Source organism: Trichosurus vulpecula, chromosome 3 (assembly GCF_011100635.1).
Source record: "Trichosurus vulpecula isolate mTriVul1 chromosome 3, mTriVul1.pri, whole genome shotgun sequence".
Lineage (NCBI taxonomy): Eukaryota > Metazoa > Chordata > Mammalia > Diprotodontia > Phalangeridae > Trichosurus > Trichosurus vulpecula.
Window position 1 is genome coordinate 37,845,994 of NC_050575.1, and position 21,702 is coordinate 37,867,695.

Sequence of the window (21,702 nt, forward strand, 5' to 3'; positions counted from 1 at the left end):
ATGGAAGAACTCAGAGTTACCAGAGCTGCAGGAGAGAGTGCTGAGCAGAGAGTTAGGAATGGTGAGCCATCTTCTTATAGGAGGGCCTAGCATTGAGGGGAAGCATAAGTATGGCTTGGTTTCCTGCTATAATATTTTGTTATAATCTCCTTGTTACTATAGTGAGGTGGGCTTATCAGTTTTGGAATATAATCGCCACAACATCAAATAAAGTGGATAAAAGCCACTGGATGTGGCAATGAAAATGTCAAGAGCAACCTCGGAGAGAGCAGTTTCAGTAGCAGTAGGAAAAAAAGCCATATTGGAAGAGACTGAAGGATGAATGGGTTGCTTGTTGCCCTTCATTGTTGTGTTGGTAAGCAAAATGGGCTCTTAGCACTCAGTTCAACCTAGTGCCCTTGAAGAGTTTAGCTTTTGTTTCCTTTGGTTAATTCAGTATATTTCATTGAGTCTTACTAGGTGCTAAGCCCCAGGCACAAACCCCTATCAGGTGCTAAGCCTATGTGGGTGTGAAGCTCCCAGGGTACTAAGGGGAAGTGCTAACTCAAGAGCCAATCATAGGAGCCTAAGTTCTGGTCATTCAGATGACATTTGATGACGTCTGAAATGCTGTAAGAAGAGAAGACAGAACTATTTGTGCGGGGCTCTCACTCTTGGTGGGGATCACTGATGCGGAGACTCTGGGCAGCTGTAGCTAAGAGCCCCTCCAGCTCATAACCCGGATGTTGGGACTTCGTTAAACTCTGGTAACTATGTATTGGGATTTGAATCAGACAAGGTCTGTCTGTCGATGTTGTAATTTGTTGTATTTGTTCCGAAGTTTCAGGGTACTGGCTTTTTCCCCTGAACTAAGCGAATTGTATTTGTATGCTGAATTAAGTAAGCTTGTCAACCCCCTTAACATTGCTTTCCTTACTAAAACAGATCAAAAGAACCTGGGCTTTTGCAGCATGCTGGTTGCATTCTTGTTGTTGGGCTTGAGTTGGTCTTTCACCCCCACAACAGCTGCTAGCCAGATTGCTGCAACAATTGTCGAAGAGGACCAAAATGATATCACGGTGTTGTAGTCAAGGTACGCTGCGCCTTGCTGTGGCTGATCAGACCAATACAAGCTCTCAAGGCTCTAACACAAGTTGAGCACAAATAGTCCACATGAACATTTAGAGTGGAGATGTCTAAATTTGTACATTTCATGTTTCTTTTGAGCTACTGCATTTCTGCTTCACTCACAGAGCACAGCACCTTCTTTGATATGGGCACACCATGCTTGGGCGGTCCTTTGCCAGTATCTCTCCCCATCACACAATCAATTCCAAAGTTCTTCAGAGAGGGCTTAAGAGTGTCCTTGTATCACTTCTTCCAACCTCCATGTGAGCAATTGCCTTCTATGAGTTCTCTGTACGATAGTGTCTTAGGCAAACATTGGGAATTCTAACATGGCTAGCCCATCAGCGTTGCACTCTCTGCAACAGAGATTGAATGCTTGGAAGTTTAGCTCCAGAAAGGACCTCAGTGTACTTATCTTGCCAGGTGACCTTACGTATCTTCCTAAGAGGGGCTCGTGTGATTTGGCTAATTGAGATTCTGGGTAGCTTTGAAAACCCAGATGTTGGTTCTTCTCTGTCTGGTAACTATGTATATATTGCTATGACAGACAGAAGCCCTGTCTGCAGATTTGTGTCATTGCTCTGTTTATATAATTTCAGCTTGCAATTTCAGTTTGTGTTTTCTCTGAAGCTCAGGGTGCTGACTTTTTTCCCCTGAACTAAGTAAATGCTATATGTATGTTTAATTAAAATGAGATTGTAAATCCTTTTAAGTTGCTTTCCTTCAGAAAAGCAGATCAAAGAATTTGTGCTAGCAGCCCTCCCATGTGCTGGTGTTATTGGCCTTACACCTCCATAGCAGCTGTTGGAAACATTGGTGTTACAGTACAGGAATATAATGGAATACTATTGTGCTATAAGAAATGAGGAGCAGACAGACTTCATAACAACCTGGAAAGACTTATATGAACTGATGCTGATTGAGTGGAGCAGAACCAGGAGAACGTAGTACACAGCTACAGACACATTGTATCTGTGATAACTAACCTTGATAGACTTGGCTCTTCTCAGCAATGCAAGGTTCTAAGACAACTTCAAAAGACTCACGATGGAAAAAGCTATCCACATCCAGAGAAAGAATTATGGAGCCTGAATGAAAATTGAAGCAAACTATTTGCTCTCTTTTTTTTGTTTCCTTTTTGCTTTTTTTCTTTGTGGTTCATTCCATTGGTTATAATTTTTCTTTACAACTTGACTATAGTGAAAATATTTTTAATGTGAAGGTACGTGTAGAACCTATATTGGATTACATGCCATCTTGGGTGGACAGGGGGGAGGAAAGGAAGAGAGAGAAATCTGGAAGTCAAAAATTTGAGGAACTGAATGTTATAAACTAAAAATAAACAAATTTAAATTAAAAAAAGAAAAAAAGAATCTTCCTAAGACAATCCAAATGGAAGCAATTCAGTTTCCTAGCATGTGCTGTCATATTGATATATTTCACAGGCACATAACAGTGAGGTCAGCACAACAAATCTGTGGATCTTCAGTTTGATGGGCAGTCTCTTCTCTCCCACATTTTCTTCCAGAGACTACCAAACACTGAGCTATCTCTGGGAATACGTCTGTTAATCTCATTATCAATGTGTACATGCCTAGAAAGTATATTGCCAAGTTAAGTGAACTTAACCACAGCATTCAAAATTTCTCCTTTTGCTGTAAGAGATGGTTCCATGTATGGATGGTGTGGTGCTAGCTGGTGGAGAACCTGTGTTTTCGTGGTATTAACTGTCAGACCAAAATCAGAACAAGAAGAAGAGACGTGATCCATACTTTGTTGCATCTCAGCCTGAAGGGTTGCATTGAGTGTACAATCATTTGCAAACAAAAAATCATGCACTAACTTTCCTTCCACTTGGTCTATAAGTTAATAATTTGCCATCAGTATGTTAGCTGACCTTGATGCTGTTTTCATCCCCATTGAAAGCATCTGATGACATTGCAATAAAACACCATGCTAAAAGCCTAGGAGCAGAAACACAGCCTTGCTTCACTACATTAGTGACTGGGAAAGTGCGAGAGCATTGTTCATTATCCAGAACCTGTGCATGACGCCATCATGAAACTGACATACAATACTGACATACAATACTTCTCCAAGCAACCCAAATTTTGCCATAATTTTCCACAAACTCTCATGATGACTGACAGTATCAAAGACCTTGATCAGAATGACCTCTCTGTTTTGCTCCTAACATTTCTCTTTGAATTTCTGGGCAGCAAATACCATATGACCATTCCTCACCCCTTTCTGAGGCTACATTGGCTCTTAGGTAGATGACCATCATCTGGGTAAAGAATCAGTCTATTAAAAAGGATTCTGGCAAGAATCTTGCCAGTAGTAACTAAGAGAGGCCACACTGTGATTGTCACAGGACAGTTCTTTACCTTTATAGAGATGGATGAGGAGAACTGAATTCCTAAAGAATAACCTCCTTTTGCCATATAATCTGGAAAATTTCAATCAGTTTTATATGCACAGTGGACTACCTGCCTTGTAAATCTCAGCTGGACTAGAATCAACAACAGGCACTTTGCCATACAAAAGGGCTGAATGGCATTCAAAACCTCTTTTTCAGGGGCAGCTATGTGGCACAGTGAGTACAGCACCGGCCCTGGAGTCAGGAGGACCTGAGTTCAAATTCTGCCTCCAGACACTTGACACACTTACTAGCTGTGTGACCTTGTGCAAGTCACTTAACCCCAATTGCCTACCTTCCCCCTCCAAAACAAACAAAAAAAAAACCCCTCTTCTTAGTTAGAAGTTTGGCTAGAGAGATTGACTTCAATCTGAGGCATATCATCAACGGCTTCATGATTGATGGCAGTCCATCGAGAACACTAAGGAAGTATTCAGCACTCTCTCCAGGATCATGTCCTTATCACCAATCAAAGTGGCTCCAGCAGCATTGAGTAGTGAGATACACCTTAGGTCTTTGGCCCATAATACCCTTTAGGGCATCATAAAAACACTTTTGATTGTAACTATCAGCATAAAACTTAATTTCATATGCCTTCTTACTGAGCCAAGAATACAGCATCTCTCTAAGCTTTGCTTGAGCTTTACTTTTGATAAAATTAAACAATGCCTTATTAGAGACAGATGGACTATCCTGATGGTAAACCCGGTGGAGTTCCCATTTTTGCTTAGCAGCTTCTGAATTTCCCCATCATTTTCATCAAAACAATCAGGATGTTTGTGAGTATTCTGGCCCAGATGAGTAAACACAGGGCTGTACACCAAGTCTTTGAAAGCTGTCCACTCCTTTTCAGCTCCACTGTTGCCAACCATGTGTTGGCTCAGCTTTCCTCTAAGTTAGCAACAAACTGTTCCTGCTCAAAGAAGTCCTCTAATCTGTTGACATTAAAGTCTTCTAGTCCTCTTGCCTTAGATCTCTACTTTCGTTGAATGCGATATTTAGCCTGGAAGGAAAAGTCTATAATCAGTCAGCAGTCTGCACCACACATTGCCTTCATCACTCTCACAGCCAACTGTCTCTTCTCCTACAGTGACATACTCTGTTAAATGTCAATGTTTGCTGCTTTATTGCATTTAGATAAACAGAAGATAGTGTTGATGATGAGAAGATCATGAGATGTACAAGCGTTCAGGAGTAAGTGGCCACTGATATTGCTGTTTCCAACTCCATTTCTCCCAAGGCACCCTGCCATGTCTGATAGTGGCAATTGCATTGTCATGAGCCTCTTGTTCACTCCTTTTGGTAGGCATACAGCTTTGTTGACTAGATTAGTTCTGACTGCAAAACCTATGCCAGCTTCCTGACGCTCCCCTTCACTGTAGCCACTCCAAAAAGTGTATCCAATCCGACTTCAGTACCGCTGGTCTTCATTTGCCACCTTGTTTCACTCAGGGCTCATATTTGGATGCGATATCTGCTGAGTTCTCTCACAACAAGAGCTGCTTGTCTTTCAGGTATCTGGATTTCATGTTGTCCATAGGTGGGCACCACATTCCTTATACTGATAGTGAGAAGAATCATCTTCACAAAGTTTTTGTACATTAGTTTGTGTTTCTACTGCAGGGTGGGATCCCTGGTAGGTTGACCAAAGCAGACAATCTTTAGGGCACCTTTTTCTAGCCCCTTCCTCACACCAGGAGGTGAACAATGCAGTTCTTCAAAAAGGGTGCTCAGATACCCAGGGGGCTTCCAAATCCCAATGCTGCTTCACTCCAGTGAGAAGATAACCTTATGGCCTAGACCAACCAGTCTGCAGGGTTGTGACTACAGTTCCTAGTGTAGTCACACCTGCTACTTTAGCACTTCAGTCCCTGTCACCACACAACTTGATGTAGGTAAAATCATATAGGTAGCATAAATTGGATTTAAGTGAGATAGAGTTTCACAAAGTTGTCTGCCTCATTCTCACTTCCAATGCCATCAAAGCCCAATGGCAAGACAAAGTTAAGATGACTGGTGATAGCTCGGGATGCAGGGGATAACTTTGGTGTGTTCAATGTCTAACGAAGATCTAAATGCTCCACAGTGCATGCATTCAGCCCCCTTCATGGTTCTCAGAACAAATTGTTCTCATCACCATTCTGCTAGGGAAGTCTTCACATCCCTGGGATAGATACCTACTTACTCACCAAAGGGTTTGAGACCCGGTGGTTACCCCCACCTGGTTTAGCCCGTCTGCTGAAATAGTTTACCAGGGTGTAGCTGCTGTAACAGCTTCTTGGAGCTACAGGTGAGTGAATCAGGTGGACATCCAAGGTAGAAAGTAGCCCTGAAAAGAGTTTGGTCGCCTTCATACCAGAGGTGATATTCTTCCCTGAACACACCCTATATCCTGGATGAATGAGTAATGGTGAAAGGAAAAAAGAAAGTGTAGATTATTGTTCCAAAGGAATTTTAATGCTAGAGAAATTTGTATATATGATCCATTTCAAAGTGGTTCAATTATAGATGAATTACTATATATTTCTTCAAGTTAGTTCAATTGAAGAAATTGAACTAACTGCTTTTTAGCTAAACTTTATACCATTTATTTTTTAGTTTTATGTGTGTTTGTTTTGTCTACTCAATTAGATTTTAAGTTCTTTGACAGCAGAGGGATCACTGCATGTAAAGCATGTAGGATCAATGCATGTAAAATTAGAAGGGAATTTTGAGATCAGGTAGTAAAATTCCTGTATTTTGTAGATGAGGAAATCAGGGCCTAGTACTTGCTTGAGTCACAGAGATGATAAAGAAGAAAACAGAAATCTGAATCCAGTTGCTAAAATTATAAATACAATTTCTTTTCTACTATTTTCAACTAACTCTGTAAGTAACCAATCACCTTGTTCTAAGGCAAGATTTCTTTACCTAAGGTCTATGACCTTGTTTTTTTAAAATATTTTAACAATGAAATACAATAATTCAATAATTGGTTTCCTTTGTAATCTTATTTTATACATTTAAAAACATCACTAGTAGAGGGGCACAGACTGCACAGACTGCCAACAAAAAGGTTAAGAAATCATGAAGGTGAATCCCAAGGAGGTACCTAGGGAGAACTAACACAGTTCTTCTCTCATGACACCTCACACAGAACTGGAAAGAGTAAAGGAAGTGAATAAGTTGCTGTTGACTTATTATGTATTATTTGACTACATTTTATCTTTGTAGAAACACTATTTTAGAAAACATTAAAACTTCCAGGGGCAAAGGCAAGACAGCACAGTAGAGAAAGCACTCAGCTGAGCTCTCCCAACACTCCCCTCCAACCAATTTTAAAATAATACCCCAAATCAAAGTCTAGAGTGGCAGACAAAAGAAAAGGTCAAAGTGAAACATTCTTCCATGCCAAGATAATGTAGGAGAACAGAAAGAGAGATCTGCAACATGGGGATGGAGGCTGGCCCAGAGCCCATGTAGATGAAACACCAGTGGTAAGACCAGGTGATGGTGACAGAAGCAACAGCAGCAGATTTGAGAGCTCTCAAGCCAGAATTGGTAAGGGGATCTGCCAAATGATCAGAAAGAGTATATAGGGGAACCCTGTCTTAGTACTGAATGAGGGATCAGACACTATTCGGCAAATCCATTGCTTTATACCCACTTTTAGGTCATAGTTCATGGGTGGAGAGGAGTACTTTCCATCAAGAGGGAGTGGAAGCCCTGAGGAGCAATATTGCTTTTGATCAAACAGGATCTGGGACCATGAGGGTCAGTATCACTTTTGGTGCCAAGGGACCAGAGAGCTGAGGAAAAAGTATCATTTCTGGTCTCAAAGGACCAGGGGGCCTGAGGAGCAATATGGATTGCAATCCCAAGGAATAAGGGGCTCTTCCTGGATAAGGACGTGTCTCTGTAGATCACACTACCTTGGTAGCACCAAAAACTTCCAAACTTCCTGAAATAGTTCTGAAAAGAGCAGTACAAAAAAGTCTGAAGCCAGGGACATTGTCCCCCCCAGTCTCCTCAATGAAAGGAAGAGTCCAATATTAACATAAGGTTCCAAATCAAGAAGCAGTGTGGGAAAATGAGCAAACCACAACTACACCAGCAACAAAGAACTATAAAAAGCTACTATGGTGACAGGGAAGAGACAAACTCAGGAGAAGATAATGACATCAAAAAAGCTTACAAGCACAGCCTTAAAGAAAAAAATGTGAATTGGACACAAATCCAAGAATGCCCAAGAAGATGGAAAAAATCATATTCAAAATTTCAAAATCAAATAAGAGTGATAGAGGAAAAATTAGGTACAGAATGAAAGCAAAGAAGAAAATACTGAAAAAAATTAACAGTTTATAAAAGAGAACAAAAATACTGAAAAAAATAACATCTTAAAAAGCAGAATTGGCCAGATGGGAAAAGAGGTACAAAAATTAATTGATCAAAAGAACTTCTTATAAAGCAGAATTGATCAAATAGAAAAGGAAGTACAAAATCTCATTGAAGAAAATAATTCCTTAAAAATTAGAATTGGGAAAATGGACTCCATGAGACATCATAAAACAATAAATCAAAGTCAGAAGATTTAAAAAATAGAAGAAAATGTGAAATATCTTCTTGGGGAAAAAAAACTGACCTAGAAAATAAACAGAGGAAACCAAGTATACCCTTTGACCTAGCAATACCACTACTAGGTCTGTATCCCAAAAGAGATAAAAAACAAAAAGGACAAGGGCCTATATGCACAAAAATATTTATACTAGCTTTTTTTCTGGGGGTAAAGAATTAGAAGCTGAGGGGACAGGCATCAATTGAGGAATGGCGGAACAAGTTGTGCTATGTGATTATGATGGAATATTATCATATTATAAGAAATAAAGAGCAGGATGCTCTCAGAAAACCTCAGAAAACCTTGCATGGGCTGATGAAAAGTGAAAAGTACTGTGTACAAAGTAACAGCAATATTGTAAGATGATCAGCTGTGAATGAAAGTTATTCTTAGCAATAAAACTAAAACAACTCTGAAGGAGTTATGATAAAAATGCTATCCATCCCCAGAGAAAGAACTGATGGCATCTGAATCCAGTCTGGAGCATATTTTTAAAAAAAATTTTCTTTATTTTTTTTTCGTCTGTTTTCTTTCATAACATGACTATTATGGATGTGTTCTGCATGACTACACATGTATAACCTATATTGAATTGCTTGCCTTCTCAATGAGGGGAGATGGGGAGGGAGGGAAGGAGAGAATTTGGAACTCAAAGTTTTAAAAAGGAATGTTAAAATTGTTTTACATGTAACTGGGGAAAACTAAAGTACTAAAAAAAAGAAAAAGAAAAAAATTCCCCCCTCCAAAAAAATGCATTGAGGAAAGATAAATTAAGAATTACTAAACTATGTGAAAACCAAGATATTAAAAAAAGAGCCTAGGCATCATATTCAAGAAATTATTTTAGGTAGATCAATGGAACAAAGTAGATATACAATTTAAAGCAGCAAATATATGTAACCTTGTATTTAACAAGTGTAAAGATTTAAGAGCTTGGAACAAGAATTCATTATTTTATAAAAATTGTTGGGAAAACTGGAAAGCAGTATTGGGGAAACTGGGCATAAAGAACCTTACATTATTTACCAAGATAAGGTCAAAATGGTACATGACCTAGAGACAAAGAGAGCCATTACAAGAAAATTAGAAGAGCACTTACTTATTGGACTTATGGATAGGTACCAGATGATAATTTTGATAACATTAAATTTAAAAGGTTTTACACATATAAAAACAAATGTAGCTAAGATCAAAAGGAAAGCAGAAAACTGGGGGAAATTTTTTATAAAAGTTTCTCAGATAAAATCTCCTATCTCAAATATAGAGAACCTTGTCAAATCAATAAGATATGACTCATTTCCCAACTGTTAAGTGGTCAAGTTTAGGAACAGGCAATATTCCAATAAAGAAATCAAAACAATTTATAGTCATATAAAAATGCTCTAAATCATTATTGATTAGAGAAATGCAAATTAAAACAGCCTTGAGCTATCATTTTAAACTATCTATTTAAGCTATCAGATTGGCTAAAATGATAGAAGCGGGAAGCAACAAATGTTGGAAGAGATGTGGAAAAATTGGGACACTAATCCATGGTTGGTGGAGCTGTGAACTGGTCCAACCATTTGGGAGAGCAATCTGGGATTCTGCCCAAAGAGTTATTAAACTGACTATAACCTTTGACCCAGCAATACTAATATTAGATCTGTTTCCCAACGTGATCAGGGAAAAAGGAAAACAATCTATATATTCTAAAATGTTTAAAGCAGCAATCTTTGTGGAAATTGCAGGGATGCCTATCAACTGGGGAATAGCTTAACAAGTTGTGGTATGTGATAGTGATGGAATATTACTGTGCTATAAGAAAGAATAAGCTCGATGATCTTAGAAAAACATGGATAGAATTGCACAAAATAATGAAGAGCAAAACAAGAACCAAAGGATGTTGTATACGGTAATAGCAATATTGTTTTAAGAAAAACTTTGAATGAATAAGTCATTTTGACTGTTAACAAAGGACATATGAAGGAAGATGCTATCTGCATCCAGAGAAAGACCTGATAAATCAAAGTATGTATAGAATGTTTTACATATATGAATACATACATATTTGTGTTTAATGGTAGTAATTTCTAAGACAGGGAGGGAAGAAAAACTTATATAACTTTAAATGTACATTTAGAAGGAATACCAAGTTGTACACAATGGATTTGTAGTTTCATGTGTGATAAATCGCTTTTGTTATTGTATACTATGCAAAATATTCCATAAATTAAAAACAAAAAAAAATTTAAAAGAGAAATAAAAGAAATCATGAAGGAAAACTGCCATGATATCTTCAAAACAGAAGGCAAAGAGAAATTAAAAGAATCTACCAATCATCACCAGCAGGAGATCTTAAAATGAAAACTCCCAGGAATATTATGGCCAAATTCCAGAGATTTTAGTTCAAAGAGAAAATGGTTCAAGCAGCCAGAAAGAACCCAAAGATGCAAACATTTCAGGAAAGACGTCAACATTTGACAAAAATTGATGGGAAAGTTGAAAACAGTTTGGCAAAAACTAGGCATAGGCTAGAATTTCACACCATATACCAAAATAAGGTGAAACTGGATAAAAGATTTAGCCATAAAGGTGATGTCATAAGTACAATGGGGTGCATGGAAAAATGTACGTCAGATCTATGGATAAAAATTCATGACCAAACAAATGAGAGAGAGAGAGATTTACAGTAAATAAAAGCGTACTTTAAATTTAAAAGCTTTTACAGAAACAAAGTAATACCTCCAAAATTAGAAGGAAACGGGGAAAATAGGGAAAACATTTAAAGCAAGTTTCTCTAGTAAAAGTCTCACTTCTCAAATATATAGGGAACTGAATCAAAATTATAAAAATAAAAGCCATTCCCTCGCTGAATAATGGTCAAATGATATGAACCAGAAGTTTAAAGAAAAAGAAATAAACTATTAATAGTCTCATGGGAAAATGCTCTAAATCACTACTGATTAGAGAAATGCAAATTAAAACAACTCTGGGGTCCCATCTCACACCTATCAGATTGCCTAACATGACAGAAAACAAAAATGACAAATGCTGGAGATGTGAAAAAACTGGAACACTAATGCATTGGTGCAATTTTGAACTAGTGCAGCAAATTGTTCTGGAGAACAATTTGAAACAATTTGAAACCATATCTAAAGGGCTATAAAACTTTGTATACATTAACAGCAATACTATAAGGATAATCAACTGTGAAAGACATAGTTACTCTTATCAAAACAATGATCCAATACAATTCCAAATGACCCATGTTGAAAAATGCTTTCCACCTAGAGAAAACTGATGAAGTCTGAATGAAAATAGACACATTTTTATTTTTTTATTTTCTTCATGTTTTCTTTTGGAACATGCTTCATATGGAAATATGTTTTGCACGACTTCACATGTAATACCCATATAATCTGCTTCCTTCTTAAGGAACAGGGAGGACAGGAGGAAAGGAAAGAATTTAGAACTCAAATTTTTTTTAAATGACTGTTAAAAATGGAGTAGAAAGGACATATGAAGAATGATGCTGTCTGCATCCAGAGAAAGAACTAATAAATAGCCAGTAGGTATAGAATAATTTTATATTTATACATATATATGTATGCATATGTAAATATAACACATATCTATCTGTCTATCTATTTGTGTTAATGGTAGCCATCTCTAGGATGGGGGGTAGGGGGAGGAAAACAAAGGAAAAAAAAGAAATTTACATTTTGATTTTATTATATATTAAAAGTTGTGTATGGTGGTGGATTTGTGGGTCCATACACAACAGTTGTTTTTGTTGTGTTATGTTGTGGAAGGGCTTGTTGTGTTCCATGACTTATGAACAAATTTTTTAAAATGTTTTTACATGTAATCTGGAAATAGTTAAGGAATAAATAAAAATAAATAGCAAAGATAAGTAATATTAACATATAAATGTTGGAGTAAGATACATTAGTCTCTAAGAGAAAAGAATTAATGGAACAGGAACAATCTAACTTAATAAGTAACAGGGAAAGTAGGAGTATAGGGATAAACAGAAGTTGAGTTGAGAGTAAGAAATAAATATTATTAGAGTTAATGGAAAAAGAAAAGGAGTCCAAGAGGAAAATAAGGTAAGGAAATTAATGCTAAATCCAGGAAGAAGAAGAAAGAAACTCAAATGTGCCAAAGGCAGTAAACTGCTTTTGCCTCATCTATCAGGGAAGCTAGGTGGCACAGTAGATAAGAGTGCTGGGCCTGAAGTCATGAAGACTCATCTTTTGGAGTTCAAATACAGCTCAGACACTAATTGTGTGATCCTGTGTATGTCACTTAACCCTCTTCGTCTCAGTTCCTCATTTGAAAAATGAGCTGGAGAAAGAAACAACAAACTACTCCAGTATCTTCCCAAGAAAACTTCAAAAAGGGTCATGAAGAGTTGGACAAGACTGAAAAATGACTTGACAACAGTTATCTATCAGGCAAGGAATCACACGATATTGGAGAAGAATTAGATGGGTATAAGATTTATTTGACAATATATGACCACCATATGGTACCTGAAAGGTGCTTTTTATAACCTTATATTATTTACCACGTATGTACATACTCTTTCAGAGACTTCTCCAGTTCCCTGGCTCGTGAAATGGCTTCATCTCTTTCCTCATTGGCTAACTGGAGTCTAGACATGATAGCTACTTCATCAGTTCCCTTGTGCAAAATAGATTTCTTCAACCAAGCTGGTAAAAATAAACAATTTGTACTTAAGCAGAAAACACTGAAAGGGTATGGATATTCAATGTAAAAGAAACAGTAAACTCTTTGTTTTAATGAATGCCATACATCCAACCAAATAATTTAATTCCTAGAGAAAGCATCACTATAAAATAACTACTGCAATTAGTTTTGGAAATGAAAAACTGAAAAAATAGACTACAGATACAGATTTTGCACATACTCTCAATTCAGAAGCACAAGCTCAGAACATAAAACAAATTCTAGAAGAGTCCTTTAAATTGTAAAACTTCAGGTTTCTCTTAAGACATTATTTGGAAAGACATTCTAATTTCTTAAAAAGATACTCTGGGCAAATCAAAGGATCAAACTATATCCATGAAATCTTGACTAACAAAATGAAACTTAGATACCAAAACCTACCAAGACCTATCTTGACAAGTAATTTACTTGTTTCACTTTTTCATAAAAGCAGCAATTTTAGTTCCAATACATTTTATGAATACATAAATTTCTTTTTAAAGATATGCCGCTGTCAAGATAGGCTCCGAATGCATTTTTGGTTCATTAGTTTATCTTTTAAACAAATTCTGTATGTACTTTATGCTGAATAATGTGGTATTTAAAACCAAAACATAACAATGATGGAGAAATATAATCCTTTCATCTAATTTCTAAGTACAGGAGATTTGGGAAAATTGGCAATATGACATAGTCATTATTTTCAACATATTCCAACAACTCCAAAATATGAAGAAATGTGCTCAACACAATAAAGAAAGCCATTAAAACAAGAGAAAAATTGGAAATACTAATACAAGATGTGAAGCCTTCTGAAATAAAAGTGGAGAGCCAAAGGCTCTCATACAACGTACTATAACTATACAAAGTTTCACTGGACATAGCCAGCTCAAATAATCTTCCAAAATTATATTTTAAGCTGTGATAGCTTTTTCCCATTAGCCTCAATGAGGTGACTAAATCTGATTTTTCCCTTTTCCACTCCGAAAGAAATAGGAAAAGATGAATTATTCAGTCATGTGATAGAAAGGGAGTACATCTCAGGGCAGGGGAGGCATAAGAGGGAAGAAGAAATCAGTGTCTCAGAGCTGGCTAAAGAAGTGTCATCTGTGCCTTGAGGAAAGAGGTAGAGAAAATTGACTGTGCTCAGTCCTCTCTGTATAAGGATTAGAGAGGGAAAGGATCAAGGAAGATCTCCATATTTCCAATTTGAAGAAACTAAGGCTGCTCAACTTTGGGGCCTTATTTGGAAGAAAACATACAGTAGAAGGTAAAGGGGTCAAAAAGTGAGGAAGGAAATGTCAGACAAAGTCTACGGAAGAAAAAAGAAAAGGTCAAGAGAGAGAAGCATGTTACAAGCCTAGCACCTAAGCAAATATACTAAAAGTGGGATTCATAAAGACAGAAGAATATAGGCAAGAATTCCCCCCAAAAGATAGAAAATGAAACAAAACTCTCAGTGAAAAAGAGAGTAAGATAGATGTAAAGATTCCCTAAAGACCTTGGAATAATATCAAGAAACTAAAGAACGATTCAAAAAATAAATGATAATTTTAAATTTGCTCTCTCTTTTCTTGCCTATCCATCCTCACCAACAACAGGGATACCCTGAGTCCATGAGGGAACATTCCATCTTCTCCTGCATTCCTAGTTCTTTAACCAGAAACAATGACAAAATGAATTCTTGTAATAGTCTGTTGACTGAGTGTGTCAATTTACTCCCTGGTGGCCACACTCACTATGCCTATAAATTTCCAAATCAAAATGCCTTTACCAGGATACAAGAACCCTATATATGTTTTCTCCTACATCAAAATGTAGGCTCCTTCGGGCAGTGATTGTCTTTGATTTTGTATCCGTATCCTGGGTACATAATACTATACTTGTTGGCACATAGTAAACATTTAACACACAAATTCTTTCATATATATTAAGAAGTACATCAGATTTGAAATCAGGTGTCTCAAATAAATAAATGAGACAAACACAGTTGACAAATAAAAACAAATTACTGAAATAGTAGAGGCTGAGGAAAAGAGAATGGTGAGTTTGGAATTTTGTGCCTAGCATGGCTAGTGGTAACAGGTATACTTAAATAATGAGGCAGTCATAAATCATGAGTGGTACTTTAGCAGTACCACTACACAGATGAAAAACTCAAGCAGATGCTGTGTAATAATTCAAAATCTGATGAGGTATTTTAATTCAACCTCCGGGATCATGTTTGTGGAAGATGGAAGGAGCAATCATTTTTCCTGTTATTAGCCATTTTAGCGGAAATGCAGACAAGTTCCATTGGGTAAATGATCTCTGTTTAACAGTTCCCCTGCCCATTACTCCACAACTCAGTGAGCACAGAATGAGTTTTGGAAGGAGAATATAGATGGCCACACTTTCTCTACTACACAAGAAGTAATAAACATAGTATTGGCAAGACTACAGAATGGCCAGCAAGAACTATGCATTTCTCTCCACTTGCGTCTTAACAAGTGATTACCCAAAGCTCTCATCCTTACAAATTGGTAGCTGATTTTCCCTCCCTTTTGATGAGAGCAGAGCCCAAGGATAGAAATAGATTTTGTCCTTGCAGCCAGTAGCATTTGATGCTGCCTTCTTCCTATCCTAATGAACTATTTGCCCCTTCCCCCATTATTCACTGTCCTCTCATTGCTATTATTTTACTCTTTTATTAAAAAGAAAATCTGTCATCCATCTGTGTTTATGTGATTGTTGCGAGTGTGTTAAGAGACTTTGTAAAAAGTTTAGAACTTTGGTGAGGAGAAACATTTCTTCAGTGAGCTGAGGACAAGAAAATAGTGACTCCATTAAAACATCATGAAAAGCAATGCAAGCAAATTGAAATAGCACTTCTGAACAAAGGTAAGTTTCCATAAAAAGGAGTACCTATAAATGAAGAAAGATAATAACATAAACATAAATAGACCCCCTAAACTTAATAGAGATTTTTATAAATCCTTGAAGCAAAAGCAAGTCAAGCCAAGGAAAGGGGATCAGTGCCACCAGAATTGTATGAGAAAACTACATCTTAAATTTGATGCTGGAGAGTCATCCTCTAGATCTTACAAGAAGAAGGCATCCAAAATGAAAAGTATATACCATACATGTTTTAGCCCTGTACAAGTGAGGACCATGTCCTTAAAAATGTTACACTTGGGGAACTATCCTGTCTTTTTGTAACAACAATTCTGCTTGTAGCTGCTGTGGAGGTATAAGGCCAATAACAAGAGCATGGAAGAAGGCTGCTAGAACAAGTTCTTTGATGTGCTTTTCAAAGGAAAGCAACGTTAAAGGGTTTACAATCTCACTTTAATTAAACATACATTTATCATTCACTTAGTTCCGGGGAAAAAGTCAGCACTCTGAACTTCAGAGAAAACACTAAGAGCAATTACAAGCAGAAATTATATGAACAGAGCAAATAACACCAATCAGCAGAGAGGGATTCTAATTGTCTGTCCACAGCAATAAATATATAGTTACCAGAGAGAAACACTAACATCTGGATTTTAAAAGCTGGAGGGGGGGGTTCCTTAACAGCTACCCAGAGTCTCATCTGGCCAAACCACATGAACACTCTTCCAATGAGTGAGCCCCCAAAAGCAAAATACTGACCTCAGAGCATATATAAACTTCTTCAGGGTCAGAGGGCATCACAACGACATGACTCAAACTCACGTGACTCAGGCTTTCTTGTGACTTAGCAGGGCATGAAAGACTCTTGATTCAATCAAAGATTCTTGATTCAAACAAAGGCAAGCCTCAAAGGCACTTGATTGCATTAGTGCTGAGAAGCACTCCAAAAGAAAACAGCAAAAAGTCCCACTTTGCTTGCCATTACACTATTCTTTACATGTACTACATGTGGTGTCCCTATACAAGTATTATACATGGTCATCTTCCACTTAGAAAATATCATACTTGGAAACTCTCACATTTTTACAATAGGATTAAAAAGGAAACTCAAAATGAAGGGAAGACTACGTAGTGAACATACTATACAGTGGCTATTTTTAACTATGTTAAAAGAGCAAGCTGATCTCTAAGGGATTTTAGTAATGCCTTCCCTTTCCTCTTCCCCCTTCCTTGCCTCAAGCAGTAAGGCAAAGAAATCAGCAAAAGAACTCAAGCGAAAAAAAAAAAAATTCTGCAAGCCTGTTTAACATCAAGTTTAACTGTGTCCAAGAAAGTAATAGCTCATGTAACCCCCAATTTGGGGTAAAAGCCTACCAGAACCAAATTGTAATGCTCAAATCAAGAAAGAACATAAAATGGTCTCTCTCTTCTCCCTATTAAGGAGTAGAAAAAACTACAAAATTTGGCAGTCCACATAGCTAATCATGGTATTATCTATTTTCTTCATATTTTATTATTGAATATTTTAGTTTTCAACATTGATTTCCACAAGATTTTCAGTTACAAATTTTCTCCCCATTTCTACCCTCCCCCCCACTCCAAGATGACATATATTCTGATTGCCCCATTCCCCGTCAGCCCTCCCTTCTGTCACCGCACTCCCCCCACTCCCCCACCCCCAAACCTTTTCCCCTTACTTTCTTGTAGGGCAGGATAGATTTCTATGCCCCATTCACTATATATCTTACTTCCCAGTGGCATGCATAAACAATTTTTTTTGAGCATCTGCTTTTAAAACTTTGAGTTACAATTCTCTCCCCTCTTCCCTTCCCACCCACCCTCCCTAGGAAGGCAAGCAACTCAACATAGGTCACACATGTATCATTATGTAAAACACTTCCATAATAATCACGTTGTGAAAGACTATTTCCCTCCATCCTATCCTGTCCCCCTTTATTCAATTTTCTCCCTTGGCCCTGTATCTTTTCAAAAGTGTTTGCTTTTGATTACCTCCTCCCCATATCTGCCCTCCCTTCTATCATTCCCCCCTTTTTTATCCTCTTCCCCCTACTTTCCTTGGGAGTAAGATACCAAATTGAGTGTATGTTATTCCCTCCTCAGGTCAAATCTGATGAGAGCAAGATTCACTCATTCCCCCTCGCCTGCCCCCTCTTCCCTCCCAACAGAACTGCTCTTTCTTGCCATTTTTATGTGAGATAATTTACCCCATTCTATCCTTCCCTTCTGCCTCTCTCATATATTCGTCTCTCACCCCTTAATTTTTTTTTTAGATATCATCCTTTCATATTCAACTCATCCTGTGCCCTCTGTCTATACATATGTACATTCTCTTCAACTACCCTAATACTGAAAAAGGTCTCATGAATTACACACATCATCTTTCCATGTAGGAATGTAAACAAAACAGTTCAACTTTAGTAAGTCCCTTACGATTTCTCTTTCTTGTTTACCTTTTCATGCTTCTCTTGATTCTTGTGGTTGGAAGTCAAATTTTCTATTCAGCTCTGGTCTTTTCACTGAGAAAACTTGAAAGTTCTCTATTTTATTGAAATCCTATTTGCCTTGCAGCATTATACTTAGTTTTGCTGTGCAGGTGATTCTTGGTCTTAATCTTGGCTCCTTTGACCTCCGGAATATCATATTCCAAGGCCTTCAATCCCTTAATGTAGAAGCTGCTAGATCTTCTGTTATCCTGATTGTGTTTCCACAATATTCAAATCGTTTCTTTCTGGCAGCCTGCAGTATTTTCTCCTTGACCTGGGAACTCAGGAATTGGGCAAAAATATTCCTAAGAGTTTTCTTTGTGGGATCTTTTTCAAATGGCAATTGGTGGATTCTTTCAATTTCTATTTTACCTTCTGGTTCTAGAATATCAGGGCAGTTTTCCTTGATAATTCTTGAAAGTTGATGTCTAGGCTCTTTTTTGATCATGGCTTTCAGGTAGTCCAATAATTTTTAAATTATCTCTCCTGGATCTATCTCCAGGTCAGTGGTTTTCCCAATGAGATATTTCACATTGTCTTCAATTTTTCCATTCCTTTGGTTCTGTTTTATAATATCTTGATTTCTCATAAAGTCACTAGCTTCCACTTGCTCCAATCTAATTTTTAAGATGGTATTTTCTTCACTGTTCTTTTGGATATCCTTTTCCATTTGGCTAATTCTGCCTTTGAAGGCATTCTTCACCTCACTGGCTTTTTGGAGCTCTTTTGACATTTGGGTTAGCCTATTTTTTAAGGAGTTATTTTCTTCAGTATTTTTTTTGGACCTCCTTTAGCAAGTTGTTGACTTGTTTTTCATGGTTTTCTTGCATCTCTCTCATTTCTCTTCCCAATTTTTCCTCTACTTCTCTTACTTGCTTTTCCAAATCCTTTTTGAGCTCTTCCATGGCCTGAGACCAACTCATATTTTTCTTGGAGGCTTTTGATATAGGTTCTTTGACTTGGTTGACTTCTTCTGGCTGTATGTTTTGATCTTTGTCACCAAAAAAAGATTCTAGAGTCTGAGTCTGAATCTGAGTCCGTTTTTGTTGCCTGGCCATGTTCCCAGTCAACTACTTGACCTCTGAGCTTTTTGTCAGGGTATGACTACTTGTAGAGAGTGCTTTTTCTCAAGCTTTAGGGACTGCACTACTGTTTTCAGAGCTATTTCTACTCCACTGTCACTGCAAGCTCTGCCACAGCAGCACTCCTCCTCTTCCAAGAACCACCAACCAGGATCGGAACCCAGACCCAAGCAGGACCCAGCAAGAGAACCTGCCTCTATGCCAGCAAACAGCTCCCTGCCCTCCTGCTCCTATCTGCGGCTTGATTCCTCCCACTGTGTGAGCCAGGGACTCTTGAAGCAGCTGACACTGGAGTTCTGGAAGCAGCTGCAGGAGCTTCCTGCTGCTGCTGCAGCCACTGCTGCGCCACCTCCACCAGCCCCAGGGCTGGGGCCAGACCTCTCTCACCCTTATCCAGCAATTTTCCCACTAACCTGATCCATGGTCTTTGGCGTTTGTGGGTTGAGAAGTCTGGTAACTGCCACTGCTCAATGGTTCATGGCCCTCAGGCCTGCTCTGCCTGACTCTTGGTCTGGTTGGTCCTGGTGCAGCCCATGCTGGGCTGCTCCCAGCACCATGCGATAGACCCTTCCCAGAGACCATGCAGACTCTCCTGGGCAGGAGACCTGCTTCTCTCTGCTATTTCATGTGGTTCTGCAGCTCTAGAATTGGTTCAGAGCCATTTTTATAGGTGTTTGGAGGGATTGGGGGGAGAGCTTAAAGTAAGTCCCTGCTTTCCAGCCACCATCTTGGCTCTGCCCCTATTCATTTTTTGCATGTGAGAATAAGTAATTCTGACCAAAAACGTTCATTTTTTGGTCTTTTTATTTCTGTTTCCATGTAATGAAACCTAGTGAAAAATAAGAAGAAAATGTTCCCTAAATAAAACTGGAGTTGACTTAGAAAAAAATCCTCTGCCTATCAGTGGGGGAATGGCAGAACAAGTTGTGATATATGAATGTAATGGAATACTATTGTTCCATAAGGAATGGTGAGCAGGTGGACTTCAGAAAAACCTGGAAAGATCTGAACAAACTGATGCTGAGTGACTTGAGGAGAACCAGGAGAACACTATACACAATAACAGCAACATTGTGTGATGATCAACTGGTTAGACTTAGCTCTTCTGAGCAATGCAGTGATCTAAGATAGTTCCTCAACCCATGACAGAAAATGATATCCACATCTGAAGAAAGAACTATGGAGTATGAATACAGATCAAAGCATACTATTTCTCTTTTTATTGTTTTTTGTGTTTTCTTTCTCATGGTTTTTCTCTTTTTTTCTAATTCTTCTTTCACAACATGACTAATGTGGAAATATGTTTAACACAATCATACATATATAGCCTATATCAGACTGCACGCCATCTTGAGGAGAGGAGGATGGGGTGGGGGGGAGGGGTGGATTATAACTCAAAATCTTATAAAAGTGAATGTTGAAATTTAAAAATAAATAGATATTTTTAAAAATAAAAAAAGAAAATCCTCTAAATAAACTGATCTGAATGAGTCTGATTCAAGTGGAACTTCCTCTTCTTTTATTCCTTGTCTGGCAAACTAGGAGAAGAAAAACAAAAACCAAAATAAAACAAAACAAAGAAATAGAAAAGGCAGAGAAAAGACATTATCTTGTTCCTTATTTCTTATACTATTTTTTCTTACACTGAAAAAAGAGACTGCATTCATGATTTCAAAAAAATCAGGAGCAGTACTATTGTTATTGTTGTATTTAATTTGACAGGTCTAACACAAATTATAATAAAAATAAAACTAATTTTTGACTTCACTATTATGTGACTAGGTCTCAATTACAGCAAACAACAAGATTCTATGAAATGGAGGTATTACTTAAATTTGTACTATTTGAAGTTATAATTACATGTATCCTATGGCAATTGGTTCCAGTTCAGGGGAAATTTGCAGTGAAAGAAGAATGCAACCACTTCAAGGGAGTTATTAAAAGCACTAATTGAGACATTGCTGCTTCAATTTCATGAATTCTCTCTATGATCTTCACTACAAATCATGGAATTAGGAGTTAATTTAATAATTTGGATACTTTGAAGCACCAAATTCATATTTTCGAGTGCAATATATTCTTTTTATATTTTCTAATACTATGATTATCCTGTATCACAGCAATGGAGAATGAAGGGTATAGGAGTTCCCTAAAACAGTGTACAAACTACTTCCCACATATGTAATAGACACACACTTATGTCTGGAATGTATTTCCTTTTCTGAAAGCTGAGATACAATAATAAGGAAAGTATTTTTACTCTGTTTTATCTCAGGGAAGAATTGTAGAGTATTTGATTGATTGTCAGAAGCTAATAGTAATACAATTAATCTAATTCTCATTTTGCTGACTAATTATTTGATGTTTTATAAATAGTCACTCCCTCCCCTTCCAAGGGCAGGGAACCTA

General features: G+C 37.6%; 1 protein-coding gene across 1 annotated transcript in view; it reads right to left on the minus strand.

Moving 5' to 3' along the window:
* Positions 1 to 21,702, minus strand: part of MIPOL1 (mirror-image polydactyly 1) — a 508,657-nt gene that overhangs the window by 326,994 nt on the left and 159,961 nt on the right. The window contains exon 10 of the mRNA XM_036752890.1: positions 12,688 to 12,775. Coding sequence (XP_036608785.1) covers positions 12,688 to 12,775 — 88 coding nt within the window. The remainder of the gene's footprint in view (positions 1 to 12,687; positions 12,776 to 21,702) is intronic.